Raw genomic sequence first — 15010 nt, forward strand, 5'->3', positions numbered from 1 at the left:
AAGACAAATAGATAACTATACATTCAGTGCAATTTAGTTCTACACTACTTTATAAGCACAATAAAATAATACAATACTGTGCGTTCTCAACTAGGCAGTTTCAGTTGTTGGGATTTTTTTTTTTTATTTTTTTTTCCAAGAAAATAAGCAGCAACAAACGACAATAAAACCGCATTACAAATACTTTCAAAGCATGACTCCTTCTATAGGTAGTGATAAAGTACAATACAAGGTTGGTTGGTTTTTTTTATTGTATTTTTATTATTATTTTATGCTACTTAGTAGCTTGCATCAGGGCAAAAACACAGCTCTCTCTCTCTTAAATAAATTCTGACCAAGTAAAATTTAGGATATGTAAGCCCCTTGTTGATAATAGATTTGATAATTATTGCAGGTTTTCCCTTTAGGTAGTACATGAAGAATTTCGAGTGCTCACACAGGCAAAGGGTAAACAGCGCCTATAGAAATAAGGAAGGGGTTGGGTTGCGTATTTTGGCCTATCAAGGTATATACAAGCCTCAGTCCTACGGAGGGGCATGGGGGGGCCCAGGTATGCTCGCCCCCGAGCTCCTCTCCTCCCGGGCAGGGGCGGCAGGGCTGGCCCCTCGGGGGGCGGTAAGGGCTGGCAGGAATGGAGATCGCCACGGAGAGACAGACACGACACACACAGGCTAAGGAAGCTGGAAGCACCCTCGCACTTCCCCTAGGGTCATTCGGGAGAGGCAAACCCAAGCGCTTTTTTTTGTTTTTTTGGTTTTTTGTTTTTTTTTTTTTTTTTTAAAAAGGCAAAGTCAAAGCTGTTCAAATCAATACATATTCTGCACCATCCGCGTGTGCAGCTTCGCAGGGGACGAGCAGTGACATTTGCTTCCAGGCTGGGTTCAGGACTGCTGGGGGGTGGGGGTGGTTTGGCTTTGCTGCATCATTTAATTTTTTTTTTTTGTTTTCCCCTGCCCTTGCAGTCAAGCCAGCTATGTAGTTATTGAACTAAAAACGCAGCTATCAAAAAAAAAAAAAGGGGGGGGGGGGAAAAGTAGGGGAAGTTTCTATGACAATAAAAAAGGCTACAACTGTTTGACAGGTAGTTACTGCTGTGTGAGCCTCTCCATTCTATACTCTATAAAAGCAAATGACCGTCGTAAACATCTCGATTTATCATCTGCCATAAAACGAGACTTCAAGGGGCTGAGAACTCAGTCCTTGCTTTCTTCTTTTTCCTCCTCTTCTTTTTCCTCTTCTTCATTCCCTTCTTCTTCCGTTTTCTCCTCGTCCCTGGCCCCCGGCAGCTTATCTTTATTGTTTTCTTTTTTCCACTTCATCCTCCTGTTCTGGAACCAGATCTTCACTTGTCTCTCGGTCAGTCCCAGGGCGTGAGAGACCTCAATCCGCCGCTTCCGTGTCAAATACGGGTTGAAGAGGAACTCCTTTTCTAACTCCAGGGTCTGGTACCGGCTGTAAGTCTGTCTGCCACTGCGTCTTCCGGGAGCTGTAGGACACAAACATCAAATAACTTCTTAATTCTCCCCCCTTTGGAGGCTTTGCTCCCCCCCCCCCCAGCACCCCTCGCCTCAATTTTCCTAGGGAAACCGCTGCCCCCCTCCCCAAAAAAGAGCCCCCCGCCACCCTGTGCATATTAAAGGCGCTGAAGGTTATCAGGGCTGGGCGCAGGGCCGGTGCTGCCGGGGGGCTGGCGGGCAGCTGCCCTGCCCCGGCTCCTGGGGAGCGCTCAGCTCCGGCTGCTGGGCTGGGTGCAGGGAGGTGTGTGTCAAGCTCATTCACAAAAGAGACCTTTCCAGTTTCCTAAAAGGTGATTCTGGGTGGTGAGTCCTGGTGGGCAGCTCCATTTTCTAAAAAATAGATATTTTCCTATGAAAGGTGCATTGTTCACCATCAAAACCTCTCCAGCCTTTCTCCTTCTCCCCATTCCTTTTTCTTTTTTCCTTTCTCTTTCCTTCTTTCTTTCTTCCTTCCTTGTCTTCCTTTTCTTTCTTCCTTATCTTTCTTTCTTTCTGCCTTTCTGTCTTTCTTTCTGCCTTTCTGTCTTTCCTTCTGCCTTTCTGTCTTTCCTTCTGTCTTTCTGCCTTTCTTTCTGCCTTTCTGCCTTTCTTTCTGCCTTTCTGTCTGTCTGTCTTTCTCTCTCTCTCTTCCTTTCCCTCTTTCTTTCTTTTCCCCCAAAATGCCCAACTCTTGTTTCCTTTTCCAAACGTTCTTCCCCAAAAACACAGCCTCAGGGTCCTCCCATTTGCGAATATTTGCGCCCTGAGAATTGGAATTTTCTGTTAAATCCCCTCTCCCTGTCCTGTCGGTTCGGGCTGGCTGGCTGGAAAGCACACCCAGACGGAGAGGGAGATTTGCCTGTGCAAACACAGAGCTTGTCTTTAAAACAACTCGAGATGGACATTTGCAGCAATAGCCAAAAAAGAAAGAAAGAGGACTGAGGTATGTGCAGCTGAGCCCCTGCACCCCCTCCTGCACCGTCCTTTCCTAATGAGAAAAACAATCTATTTGCAAAAAAAAAAAAAAAAAAAAAAAAAAAGCTCCAGTTTGAACTGATTGCATCCTTGAGACTACCTCTAGGTCAAAGCTTAGATAAATAACGTGTTTTCCTCTCTCCCAGCCGCTGGGCCACATCCTCCCTGCGTTAGCCACAACTCCTCTCTATTCTCTTTTTGTTGTTGTTGTTGTTAGATTTTGGTGGGGGCAGGAGGGAAAACTTTGGGGCTCTGATTGTCCTTAAAATTAACACTAACCTTCACATGTTTTGAATTAAGAAGGCTTCTAGACAACCTTGGTCCTTAGGAGGGGGAAACTTGTACTTTGAAGTATTTCGGTTTCTGTGCAATTATCTGGACTTCACATGAGCGAAGTTCCATTCAGCCCAAATTATTTTGAATTTCCCACCCCCTTTTTTTTAACCCGGGACAGCAGGCTGTTCTCCTCCACCCCACCCCATAGCTCTGAGCTAAGTTTCCTTTTCTGTTTAAACTTTTATCGCTAGGCTTTCAGAAACAGATGTAAAGTATTAGTAATACTTATACAAGTTCCCACCTTTCAGGCTTCGTCTCCCAGCGGTTATGAAAGGCTATATGACATTTTAAAGAGCAGTGTATTATCAACATGCAAATAACCTCGTGGGAGCTGTATCTTATTGCCTATCCTCAAGGCAAGCAATAAAAAACAAGTTTTACTTTATTGTGATTTAAGCCTTTTGCAGGGAATCACCTTGCTGGCTCTCTAGTAACTGCTGTCTTGTTTGCTTTCAAAGGTCTCCCTAAAAAGAAGAAACATTAGCACAAAACTGCTCATTGCTTTCATATTTTACATCTACGCCTCTCATATTTATATTTTTACATATATATAGATGTATGCATATGTGTGTATGTGCATGTTTATATATCTAGACATATGTTTGTGCTTGTATATGCATACATATATATATATAGACAGACAGACAGACAGACAGAGAAAGGAGAGAGAGAGAGAAAGAGAGAGAAAAATAAAGGAAAACATTTAAGGAGGAGGAAAAAAAGGTCCTAACCGTGAGGTCTCATCCATGGGAACATGAGACTGGGAGACGAATTTTGATTTAAATGCCCTTGTCCCTCGCTAGAGTTACTGTTGGAAGACGATTTACAGTCAGGATATTGTACAACAGTCGTCTCTTGCTGAGCACCATAAAGCGATTGCCTCGGTAGAGCTTCATATCCATAGAATTTAGAAGCGTCTCCGTGACACGCCAAGGCGCATGGGTTTTGCTGGTATCCAGAGTTGGAGATGCTGGAGGTTCCGTGGTGGAAAAACTCTTGGACGTGGTGTGAAGGGTGCTGGAAGGTGGGAGCAGTAGTGCCCGGACCATACACGAGAGCATGGCTCCTGCTAACACTTTGTGGAAATCTGCAGTCGTAGTAAGTTGGCTCCAGCGATTCACCGCCTTTGTACTTGGAAAAGAGAGGATTTACAAAGTAGGAACTCATGACCCTCGCATGCAAAAAAAAAAAAAAAAAAAAAAAAAACCGAGAAAAAAAAGGCAAAAAAAAAAAAAAAAGGCGGCTTTAATTCTAGATTAGTGCGAGATTGTCCCTGGACTGTCTCAAGTCCTGCTTTTTAGTGGCTTTTTTTTTTTTTTTTAATGCGATCTCAAAGGCGTTTCATGGTGCCTCTGTGTGTCTGTACGGTTGGTTCTCGGTGCTCTTGACTTCTCTTGTAATCTGTCGGTAGGTAGAGCTCTCTCTCTCAATTTCTCTGTAACTCTGCTCCTTCCCTTTAACACCACAGGCAAATTCCTCAAAATCCCGGTGGTGTGGCTTTTTTTTTTTTTTTTTCTTCTTTTTTTTTTTTTTTCCCTCCTCTCTCCCCTCACACGCGATATGTACACATCCCTCCGCCACGCCGAGCCAGCCTGCCAGCCAAATGACAGCGCTTTGGGGCGCTTGGGTTTGGTTGTTTTGTTTTGTTTTGTTTTGTTTTGTTTTTTTTTGGGGGGGGGGATATAAAGGAAAGGTGGTGTATGGGGGCCACCCCCACCCCACGGAGAGGGGGGGCACCCACACCTAATGAGTGGGGGAGGGTGAAGGTGCGCATTAATATCCAACCCCCCCCCCTTTTTTTTTTTTTTTTCCCAGCAGCAGCCTCTTCACTGATGGCAGCAAATACATGCGCTGGGAGGTCAGCCTAGGTAACCTCAACAGGTAAAGGGAGCCCAAGCAGCCCCCCCTGGCCCTCCCCATCACCCCCCCCCCAACAAAAATTTCGGGGTGAGCTTATTGTAGTGCTCAGCATCTCCCCCCCCCCCCCATGGGGTGGCCCCTTTGCCGGGGAGGATGGGGGGTGCCCCTGGGCTTCTCCTCGGCGGTGGTGTCATTGTGTTGGGGTCTGGGGGGCTGCGAGGGTGGGGTTGGTCCCACCTGGGGGGGGCAGAAAGGGGAGGGGGGCTCTGGTGTGGTTGGACTCCCAGATTTCCTCTTCTGTTGGGTTTTTTTTTCCCCTTGTTTTTGTCTTTTTTTTTTTTTTGGGGGGGGGTGCGTGTGTTGTTGTTATTGTGGTGCTGGTGGTTGGAAGATTGGAATCAAACAAGCAAACAAAAGCAAAACGGGAGCGAGCGGGCGAGGGACGCGGCTCCGTATTGATTGGCTGCTTCTTGCTGTCCTTCTTTAAAGAAAATAAAGGCAGAAAATTATGGGGAGTTATTTATTATTTTTTTTTCCCCCCCTTGCTTCCTTTCAAACCAACCACTGAAAATCCACGGCTGGAAATAACAGGGAAGCGTCCTTCCAAGGGAATAAAGTAGACCATTGCTTAAAGAGAGCTACTGTGGACGAAAGAGAGGCAAAGTGAGACAGAAAGTACGTACTCCCTTTTGTGCATGCCTGTAAAAAATAACCAGCGACCTGGTTTTTTGATTGTTTCGCTATTCCACGTAGCGATTTTCCCCGTCTTTTCCCATCGCAAGTGGTATTTGTGCCCCTCGCCCCCACTTTTTTGCGCTGGAAGTGACCACTCACTGCAACCTTTCACTTCGGACACTTCATTTTTACGACTGCATGAAAGAACTCACCTCATTAAAAAAAAAAAAAAATCACATCAAATCACCAGGATTCGTGTTAATTCGGGGGGGGGGGGGGGGGGACACGACACGGACACACACGACACCACCACCTCGCAAATGAATATTTTCTGTAGAGCCGCAAGAAAATACCAAACCCACTGAATGACACAGGATTATTAACAGTCCCCGTGTTTCCCTCCAAAGTCTGCAGACCTTCAAATCTTTCCCTCATGTTCTTCCACACCCCCCCCCCCAAAAAAAGCAGCCTAATTATTTTCAGAAGGGACCTGGGTGCCTCTGACCGATTTCAAGTGTGGAGGGAGAAAAATCCCGGCTCAGCTGGGCTCGCCAAGCTGTTTTGAGGTGTTTTTCTGCCCAGTAAAGGTCACATTCTCGATTTTTTTTTTGAGGCATGGGGTGGCTCAAACCTCTGGTGAGGTTGAAACTCTATTTTTTTTTTGTGTTTTTTTTTGCAGACACCTTCCCGAGAAGAGGAAAAGACCCAGTAGCCACCCAGTCCACCTTTATTAGATTTTCATAAATCGAGGGTGCGTTTTTCCATTTAGGAAGGCTGCATCTGGTGGGGTTTTCCTCCCCGTAAGCAGACAATGAACTGTGCAGGAGAGCAGTGATTTTTCCACCGCCTATTGTGAAAATATTTTTTAAAATCACGCTACGTTTGCTGAGAAGAGATAGTCTTCATACCCGAATAATCTCAAGGACGGCGCGATGACCATGTTCATTTTTGGAGGAGAACTCGCCCACCTCATCCCCCCTTCCCCAGATCACCCCTTCCCTCGAGAAACCCCCCCAAAAAACGAAGAAAAGAGCAACTAGGGACAGAGGCTCCTTAATTAACAGCTAATAGTCGAGGTGACCGTTTTCCTCCTCTAATCAATAGCATTGCTATTTTTAAAATCCCACTGCCTGCCCATGCAGTGAAGGCAGCCGTGCAAATTAAAGTGCAAAAAAATACGTATAAAGTTGTCAAATCTGGGCAGCTGGGGCTGGGATTGGGAAGCGCTGCTGGATTTTTCCAATCCTTATCCCTGGATGCAGTAAGCAAAGGTGCAGCGAGTCTTTCGGGATCCTACCTTAGGCTGGGAAATGAATGTTTGCCTTCAGGGGCTGGGAAAGAAAGGACCCACCACCCCCTTCCAGACCTCATGAAATAAGATATATGCAATTGCCTGCTTCTTTTTAAGGAAAATATCTTGACATTTACTGTCTGGGGAAAGTGCTGCTCTTTGTCTTTACTGTTTTGGCCGTGTTTAGGTGTGGGGAAGGGGGGGGGGATTGCGTTTTGCGGGTGCATGCGCTTGATCGTAGCGTTATCGGTGTGCTGGTATTGTACTTTTAGGTGTTTCATTGTACCCTCCCGGAGTTTATTTTATCCCCCCCCTCTCTTTTTGCCCTGACCTTCACTGAAAAATGTCATTCCCTCCTTCCCCACCCCAAAACGAGGAGGCTTTGGAGAGATACGTGATGTGCATAAATAAAGAGAAAGGGGGGGGGGGGAGCACAAAAGCTTCAAACTAGGCAATTTCTGCGTGCAAGCATTTTTATGCATCGAAGCGCTGCCCGCGCCGTCAGATGTCAGCCCTGAGCGCTGCTCTGCGCTCCCCGCGGGGGAAAAAATAGACATTTTTGGGGAAAAAAAAAGCTATTTATGGGGGTTTTCAGCACGGGGAGGGATGGGGGGGCTGCTCAGGCACCTCCGTGCCCCCCGCCCCCCCCATCCCCGGGCGCGGAGCCGCTTCCGCGGGCGCGGGGGCACCGCGGGTAGGTGCGCGCCCCGCCGCGCGCAGCCCCGCGCTCTCATTGGGCAACAGCGCCATCTCGCGGCCGCAGCGGCGCGCGGCGCCGCGGGCTGGGGGGGGGGGGGGGGCACCCCGGTGGTCCCCGCGTTATAACCGATAATCCCGTAAATCCCTGACGGGGCGCGGGCACGGCCACCCCCCAGCGCGGTGCGGCCGCCCCTGCACACACACCCGAGCGCGGGCAGGATTTGGGGAAAAAACCCTTCCCCCCCCCTTTATATTTTTTCCCCCCATTTCCCCCTTTTCTCACCCATAAAAATAAATTAAAAAAAAAACAAACAAACCAGCACGGAGCAGCCCCCCCCAGCAGATGCCGCCCGCCCTCCCCACTCCCCGCTTTTCTCAGTTTTAGCTTTGAGTTGGGATTTGATTTTTCCTCTTTTTTTTTTTCTCCTTCCCCCCTTTTTTTTTTTTTTTTTTTTTTTTTTACCTCCCCTGGTCCGAGGGGGGTCTGTTGTTTGTAGCTTGTAGACAAAACATTCCAATAATCCGGTTTCAAAGAGAAGAGCACCCACCTTATTTAAACCATAAAGCAATTAAAGCCAGACGTCTAGCCAGATCTAGGGTCCTGTTTTGTTCGGTCCTATTCAGCCCCGCATAGCAGGGAGACAAACAGAGTTGTAAAAGTGGCATTTTTTTGGCTGCGGAAATGTACCTATGGACAGCTGGAGGGTCCTGTCGGTTTTGTGTGCCTTACAAAAGGGCAGATTTGAAACCAGGGCCCCCCGCACCCACCCAAAAACCACCCCCAGACCCTTATATACATCCCTCGATAGACTGAGAGAGAGATATTTATTTTTTTTCTCCCTCTCCGAGAGCCACAAGCGCATCTCCCCCCGGGCAGCGATACATGCGCATGTTCCCAGCGCCGGCACACAATAGCTGTATCAGTATGCGTCTGCACACACGCGCCATATGTCAAAGAATGCCGAAATTGGAGCATTTTGATACATTAATCCGGGGAAAGGCTGGCCGCAGAGTGTGCTACCGGGTGCAAGCCGCATAGATATATTTTTTTAAATTATTATTATTTATTTTCAGCCACGCTGGGTGGGTTTTTTTCCTCCGCTGGCTGCGGTGGCGGAGAAATTCAATGGCTGAGCCGCACCAGCGCAGCCTCCCAGCAGGGCCAAATGGCATTTTATAACTGGTGTAACCCTTCACCGGGGGACGGGGGACGGGGGGGTGAGGATACCGGGGGCCTTGCACATGAACTAAAACTGCGGCAGGATTTTAACCCAACCCAACCCACCACCAACAAAAGAAAGCCCCAACCAGCAGCTCGGTGGAGACAAAGGGGCATCTCCTGCGCTGCCCGCCGGCTCTAAGGGGGGTCTGGCCGGGGAGATGGCTGCGGCAGGGAGGGAGAGGGGCTGGGGAGGGAGGGAGAGGGGCTGGGGGGGCTGGGGAGGGAGGAGGGGGGGGCTGGGGGAGGGAGGAGGCTGTGGGCGCACTGGAAATGAGATCCGCTTGAATGAAAGGGGGGCCAAAATGAACTTCCATACATCATGGCTTTTCAACATCGCTAAACGCTCCTGACAAGCCCCTCCAGAGAGCCGGGTCCGAAACTGCCTCCAAAGTCCTGTCCAAATGAGGATTGGGGTTTTCCCCCCCCCCCCTTCATTAATAATGATAAAACGGGGATGATTTCTCCCCTCTCGCGAAGAGGACGTGGGCGAGCCCCTTCCCGACCCTGCAGGATTTTATTCTTTATTTGAGGCTGGATGAACGAAGGCAGAGAAGCAGACGGGAAGGAAAATAATAATAATAATTAAAAAACAAAAAAATGACACGACTTAGGTAGAAAGATTTCCCCCTTCTTTTTTTTTTTTTTTTTTTTTTGTCCATAAATCTTTCGCTCTGCTAAAATGTTTTCTAACCTGACCATTTCATTGCGCTCGTTAAGGTTGGTTTTTTTGTTGGTTTTGGGTTTTTTTTTTTTTTTCCCAAACAGACCTAGCACAAAACTGGGATTGTAAAAGGGCTTTTTAGCTTCCCCTGCTCCAGGGATGTCTCCGCTGATAGACCGCGGTGCGCCTGTCCCCCTCCGGTGACAAAAATAGACCCCGCTTTAAAAGCGAGGACACAAATCAGGGGAAGGAAAAGAAACCTCCAAATGCTTCAGCAAGAAATATTAAAGAGCAATATTTTATGAGATCAGCAGAAGTAATCGCTTCCAGATTTTTTTATTTCGGAGGAACTGGGACGAGGGCGACAAACGTATCTCGCTCGCCTGATCTGGTTTTGATTAGAAAGATTAAAACGCTGCTCCACTCATTTCATTAAAGAAAGGGACCTATAACAAGTTTTTATGATTAAACATCCCTCGCTGCTCATTTTTTATACAATCTCCTGCCTCTTGTTCCTCATTCAGCAGCCTGGAAAGCGCCCAGGGAAGGAGCCATGGAGAAAGCCCGGCTCCCGGCTGTGGGCAGCGCCTTTCCTCGCCTCGGCGCAGCCCCGGCAGCCCGGACCCCTCGCCCTGGCAGCACCGTGGGGTTTGACCTTTCCGCAGCCAACAACCCTTTATTTCCCCCCCCCCCCCCTTTTTTTTTTTAATCTCCCCGTGTAGGGAGGGTTCTGCTTTTTTTTTTTTTTTTTTTTTTCCTTTTAACCCGAAAATTTGCAGCCTGCCGCATCGCCACCACACATTTATTTCTTTATTCCCCTGCTCTTTCTTTCCCCCCAGCCCTTCTCCACCCCAGACATTTTTTTTCCCCCCTTCTCCTGGGCTGTCTTGCGAGAAGCAGCACTTCCAGCAACCCTCCAAGTTTTGGCAACCCATCGATAAGGCAGAAGCTCCCCCTGAGTGGATGGCAGAGAGCGGCTGCCTTTGCCAGCTCCTCTATTCCCAGCATCCATATTTAGTCTTTTTACATATCCTTCGATTGCCTGGGGTCATAAATTAGTACAATTAATTATCCCCATCTAAAAATTGATGGCACATATAACCCTTACCTCAGCGCCTTTTTATTATGGTACTCTGAAATGGAAAAGTGCTGGGGAAGGGAGCAGAAATCTCCGCTCTCCTCCGGCTGCGGGCGATGCTCGGGGCCGCCCCGCCGAGGCTGCGGCACCGGCCCGGCCCCGGCCCCGCCACCGGCCCCGGCCCCGGCCGGCGAAGCCCCGGGGCTGCTCCTCTGCAAAGGGCTTTAAAGAAAAAGACACCTACATACTGATTTTTTTTTTCTTTTTTTGTCTTTTTTTCTTTTTCCCGTGACGTTAGGTATATTTACATAGAGCTGCTCTACAATAGCGAACATAACAATATTACAGAACGGTTCTGAGACGAGAATAAAATACACAAATAAGTACAGCAGAAACGTTCAACACCATGACAGAACATCATTGAGCCATATTCCCTTCAGTCTCTTTTTTTTTTTTTTTTTTTCTCTCTTTTTTCCTCTCTTTTGTACAAAATATTCACTCACGAGCTCGCGGATTTAAAAAATAAAAATACTGGATAAGTTTAATTTACGAAATAAAATACTAAAAAAAAAAAATAAATTCAAGTACTTCTGGTGTTTGTTTTCTGAGGAGGACAAAACAAAAAACAAGGAAGAAGAAAGGAAGAGAAAACAACCCCCCCCAACATCTTTCTTTTATTTAGTTGCATTTTAGAAAAGACTCGTGTCCCAAAACGCTTGCTGTGTTTGCCTATAATGCTAAACATTCATCCGCACATTCAAAGTCAGAAACATTTCAACCCCCAAAAACAGCCTCTTTTTTTTTTTTCTTTTTTTTTCCTTTTTTTTTTTTTTTTTTTCTCTCCACCCTCGTTTCTCATTGACTGGACTTTGCCAACTTTATTGCTGTTCTTTATCGGTTTTTTCTTTATTCATTTTCTTCATTTTCATTCGCCTGTTCTGAAACCAGATTTTGACTTGGCGTTCAGTGAGATTAAGGACTCTGGCTACTTCGTACCTCCGGTCCCGTGTAAGGTACATATTGAATAAAAACTCTTTTTCCAGTTCCAGGGTCTGATACTTTGTGTAAGGACATCTTTTCTTCCTCGTGGAGCGCGCATGAATCCAATTTGCGACGGGATTGTCTGAGAAAGAAGATTTTTATATTTTTGGGGGGGGGGGGAAAAATCAACGTATACAGCTGGCCTTTCTTCCCTCCCCCCTCCACGCCCTGCTGTATCTATAGAAAGAAGCCTGTTTAATTAGCAGATCTTACCTAAATATTTTAAGTGACCTTCAGAAGAGTTTAATCTGTTTATTTTGGAGGGGCCATTTCCTTTTCTTTTGCTGCTGTTCTCACATAAAAGTTTCAGTAAATAAAACTGCAGCAATGGGTTTAAAATAATAATTATCCACATGACTGCTACTAGCAGTAATCTAAGAACATAGTCATAAAAAGTCAAAATTCCCACCATTTCATAGGCCCATAAACTCTTTTTACAACCTCAGCTCTCCAATACTTTCCCTAGAAGCTTTCCCAGACCTGGAAAGCCGAGTTTGTTTTCTTAATATCTTAAGGATGACACGCGAGATGTCCCACTGGCTCCCAGAAAGTGGCTTTCCCCCCCCCCCCCCCAACCCTAAAGGACTTTCCACGCTGCTGCCACAGCCCCGCTTGGCCAGGGGAGCAAACCCATCCTTGGGAGAAGGGGTTTCCCCCCACCCTGCCCGTTTTAGGCAGCTGCCTGCCAGCAAAGGGAGACTTTCACCCCCCGATTCCTCGACTTATTTTTATCACGAGGGTGCCTGGCACCAGCCCGCCTGTCATAAATAGAGGTGTGAGCACCTTTCCAGATAGAGAGCGAGATACCGAGGCCCCAGGGTGCTCCCATCCGCTGACACCCAGCTTTAGCCCTCGGGAAGCCCCCGCACCTTAGGCCGGGGGGGTCCCGGCCACCCCCGGGCACGGCCGAGCGGCTGCGGGGGCGTGCGGTACCCGGCACCCGCCCCTGCATCCCCCGCCGATGCTCAGCTCCTCTCCGGCAGGGTTTGGCGAGGAAGGGTTGGGTTTGGCGGGGGGTTATTTTTGCTTTTTTTGTTGTTTGTCAGTGCCGGGAGCCGAGCTGCCCTCCTGCCTGCATCCCCCAGGAGCTGCTCCCCTCGGCAGGGCTGGGGTGCGGGCTCCCCTGCGCCGCAGGCTGGAGGGGAGGGTGCTGCTGGCCGTTACCTGACTCCTGCCCCTACAATGTTCAAGGTTTCCTGAACGGCTGGGTTGGGTTTTTTTGAGTTTTTTTGCCCCCCCTCCCACTCTCATTTGGGCTGCAGAAGATGTTTCTTCAAGTGTATGGTCCAATGTCCTGCGCTCGCTGCCTTTTGCCCCCAGCCACCTCCACACGCTTAGTTGATGCCTTTCCAATTCCAATTTCCCCCCTTGCTTCTCCCCTACACCCCCCAGCCCCGGCCCAGGGCACCCACCTTTTCATTTATTCCCACGTGTTGGAGCATTTTATGAATAATTGCACCGGTGGAGCTTTTATTGATTTTTAAAATAGATAAAGAGACACCTCTGCATTTACCCAGAGATATTCCCTTCCCCTCCCCCCCAAAACCCCCCACATCAATACGTTCACTTCCAGCCAGCTACAACTCTTCCTTGTTCTTTGAAAGTGGAAATATTTGAAAGCGAAGAGGCTTCTCCCTCTGCCTACCCCCCTCTCGCTCCCTCTCACACACGCACTCTCCTGCTCTATTTTTTTTTGTTGTTGTTGTTGTTTTAATTCCCCCCGGTGGAAGGTGATGAATATTTGATCAAAGAAGGCAACGGCCCCCCCCTCCCCTCGCCAAAAAAAAAAAAAGAAAAAAGGAAAAAAAAAAAAAAAAAGACTAAAGAGCCCCAAACAAAGTACAGATATTCGCTCTCCGGCTCTGCTAGGCGGACTCGCTCAAACCCCCAGATCTTCCTGCGTATCTGGAGTTTTAGGGTCGGGCTCTCTAAGGTAATTTCATTTTATTGAGTAGGGTCCTGGAAGCCGTAATGCCTCCCCGGTCGTAAACAAGAATGACTTCGACTTACTAGGGTCTAATTCGTGCTTTTCTTCTTTGTGTTTGCTGGAAGCGATGGCTTCGGACTCCGGGGAAGGAATTGTCTGCGCTGCTCTGTCTCTCAGCTCCCCCGGAGCCGCGTACATGTAGTCCGCGTAGCCGCGGCCGTCGGCGGGGCCGCACTCCGCCCGCCGCCCGGGGAAGGCGTCGGGCTTCAGGCCGTAGGGGCGAGCACCGGGGGCGAAGGCCGGGAAGGAGACGGCCCCGGCGAGGGGCTCCAGCCAAGTCCGCATGTACCTGGGCTCGGCCCCCACGGGTGCCTGGGGAGCGTAGGGGTGGTAGCCCACGGAGGACTGGGAGTGGACGGGAGCCCAGGAGGTGGTAAAAACGGCCGGCTTGGGGGCGAAACTGCAGGACGGAAAGTCGGCACAGTCCGGGACTAATCCTGACGGTCGGGCAGCAGCCGGGTGGGAGGCAGTGCTGGGGAACCTGGAGGCCAAGAGCTCTTCGTTCTCGTGGCTTATCAAGGAGTCAACATAGTAGTTGCTTATGGGGCCAGAAGCCGACATGGTTCCCCCCTCTTTTACATTCATAAGATTATTGTATGAACTGTATGTGTACTTTTTATCTTCTCATAGAACAATCAGGGCAGGTAATTATTTTTTCAGCCTTTCCCAGTGTGCCATTGGCTGCCCGCCCTCACGTGATTGTATTTACCCAAAAATATAGCGTGGATCAATCCGCAGGTCTTTTTTTTTTTTTTTCCCTTTTTTTTTCCTTTCTTTTTTTTTTTTTTTTTTAATAACGCCACCCGGCTTTTCCTAAAACTGCTGGAAATGGGGCGGAGATGGGGAGGAGGGAGGCTCGGCCGGTGCTCAGCCGGGGGATGCTCTGCCCGCGGGCTGGGGGGCGATTTGCCCGGGTGCTGAGGAAGGTGGAAGGTAATTGTGGAAGGTAGTCCAGGAACTATTTCTTGACGTAATTTGTCTCTGTCCTTTGCTTCTGCAGCTCCTAGCCTCTAATGGATACATTAAATTGAATATCGGTGGGAAGGGGAGAGGGGAGAAGTGCGGTGGAGGTGGGCTCCCCACTTGGGGAGCGGAGCTGGGGGGGGAGAAGCTTTTAACCTAAAGCAAAAGGGGCTTTTGTCATCTTTTGCAGCGCTGTCTCATCGTCAGGCTGCTCAGCAGCTGAGAAGCTGTGGGGCACAGGCACATCTAGCCCTGCTTTAAGAAATAAGTACCTTCAGGAGGAAAAAAAAAATAAATATATATATATATAGGATGAGGAGCATCTTTGCAAAGAGGAGGGGGAAATAATAATACCACCCCCCCCAAAAAAAAAAAAAAAAAAGGGAAAGACTGAGCTTTCGCAGTGAAAGGCTGCATTATTCGGCAAGTAGTCGTGGATGTTTTTATGTCCTTCAATAAAATTTTTACGAGGATCATTTGATTGTTCATAAATGTGTCGTTCATTAAATAAAACCGTAGGACTGAGTTTCAGCTCCATAGCTGAGGCTGAGCGAGCTTTTGCGTATCAGGAGGAAGCAACACTGTGTGTTGGGCAGATGGTGGTTCTTATTTTTCTCTTTTTTGGTTAACGCCTGGAAACTTTTCTTTTTGCACCAAATCGATTGAAGGAGTTGGGAGCGTTAAAAAATCGGTGATAGCCTGCCTGCATTTTGAGAGAATAACCTT

The 15010-nt window shown here is 48.3% G+C and overlaps 2 protein-coding genes and 1 long non-coding RNA gene across 4 annotated transcripts; 1 reads left to right on the top strand and 2 right to left on the bottom strand.

Annotated features, from left to right (window-relative positions):
- Positions 1-104: 104 nt before the first annotated feature.
- On the bottom strand, positions 105-4039 carry HOXC8 (homeobox C8). Its single transcript, XM_009470576.2, has 2 exons — positions 3539-4039; positions 105-1486 (listed from the first exon to the last, which is right to left on the bottom strand). The coding sequence occupies exons 1-2, from the start codon at positions 3972-3974 to the stop codon at positions 1194-1196; spliced, it is 729 nt and encodes a 242-aa protein (XP_009468851.1). The 5' UTR covers positions 3975-4039; the 3' UTR covers positions 105-1193.
- Positions 1341-7018, top strand: LOC148053975 (uncharacterized). Of its 2 annotated transcripts, none has more exons than XR_015707762.1 (4): positions 1341-1454; positions 4623-4688; positions 5259-5342; positions 6022-7018. It is a non-coding gene; the product is annotated as an uncharacterized LOC148053975 (long non-coding RNA). The 2 variants fall into 2 exon arrangements; XR_015707763.1 differs by having other exon boundaries at positions 1379-1454; positions 4626-4688.
- Positions 7019-10769: 3751 nt separating this feature from the next.
- Positions 10770-13917, bottom strand: HOXC9 (homeobox C9). Its single transcript, XM_009470573.2, has 2 exons — positions 13345-13917; positions 10770-11416 (listed from the first exon to the last, which is right to left on the bottom strand). Exons 1-2 carry the CDS (start codon positions 13904-13906, stop codon positions 11172-11174), a joined length of 807 nt encoding a protein of 268 aa, XP_009468848.2. The 5' UTR covers positions 13907-13917; the 3' UTR covers positions 10770-11171.
- Between the last annotated feature and the right edge of the window lie 1093 nt (positions 13918-15010).

Source organism: Nipponia nippon, unplaced genomic scaffold (genome assembly GCF_047370975.1).
Source record: "Nipponia nippon isolate SJK-2023a ecotype South Korea unplaced genomic scaffold, ASM4737097v1 scaffold_35, whole genome shotgun sequence".
Classification (NCBI taxonomy): Eukaryota; Metazoa; Chordata; class Aves; order Pelecaniformes; family Threskiornithidae; genus Nipponia; species Nipponia nippon.

Excerpts from the sequence above, each read along its gene's own strand:
- HOXC8 (XM_009470576.2), bottom strand. The coding sequence starts at position 3,974 with ATGAGTTCCTACTTTGTAAATCCTCTCTTTTCCAAGTACAAAGGCGGT. Across the intron at positions 1,487-3,538 it reads CCCATGGATGAGACCTCACG|CTCCCGGAAGACGCAGTGGC; the intron begins GTTAGGACCTTT and ends TGTGTCCTACAG.
- HOXC9 (XM_009470573.2), bottom strand. The coding sequence starts at position 13,906 with ATGAATGTAAAAGAGGGGGGAACCATGTCGGCTTCTGGCCCCATAAGC. Across the intron at positions 11,417-13,344 it reads AAAGCACGAATTAGACCCTA|ACAATCCCGTCGCAAATTGG; the intron begins GTAAGTCGAAGT and ends CTTCTTTCTCAG.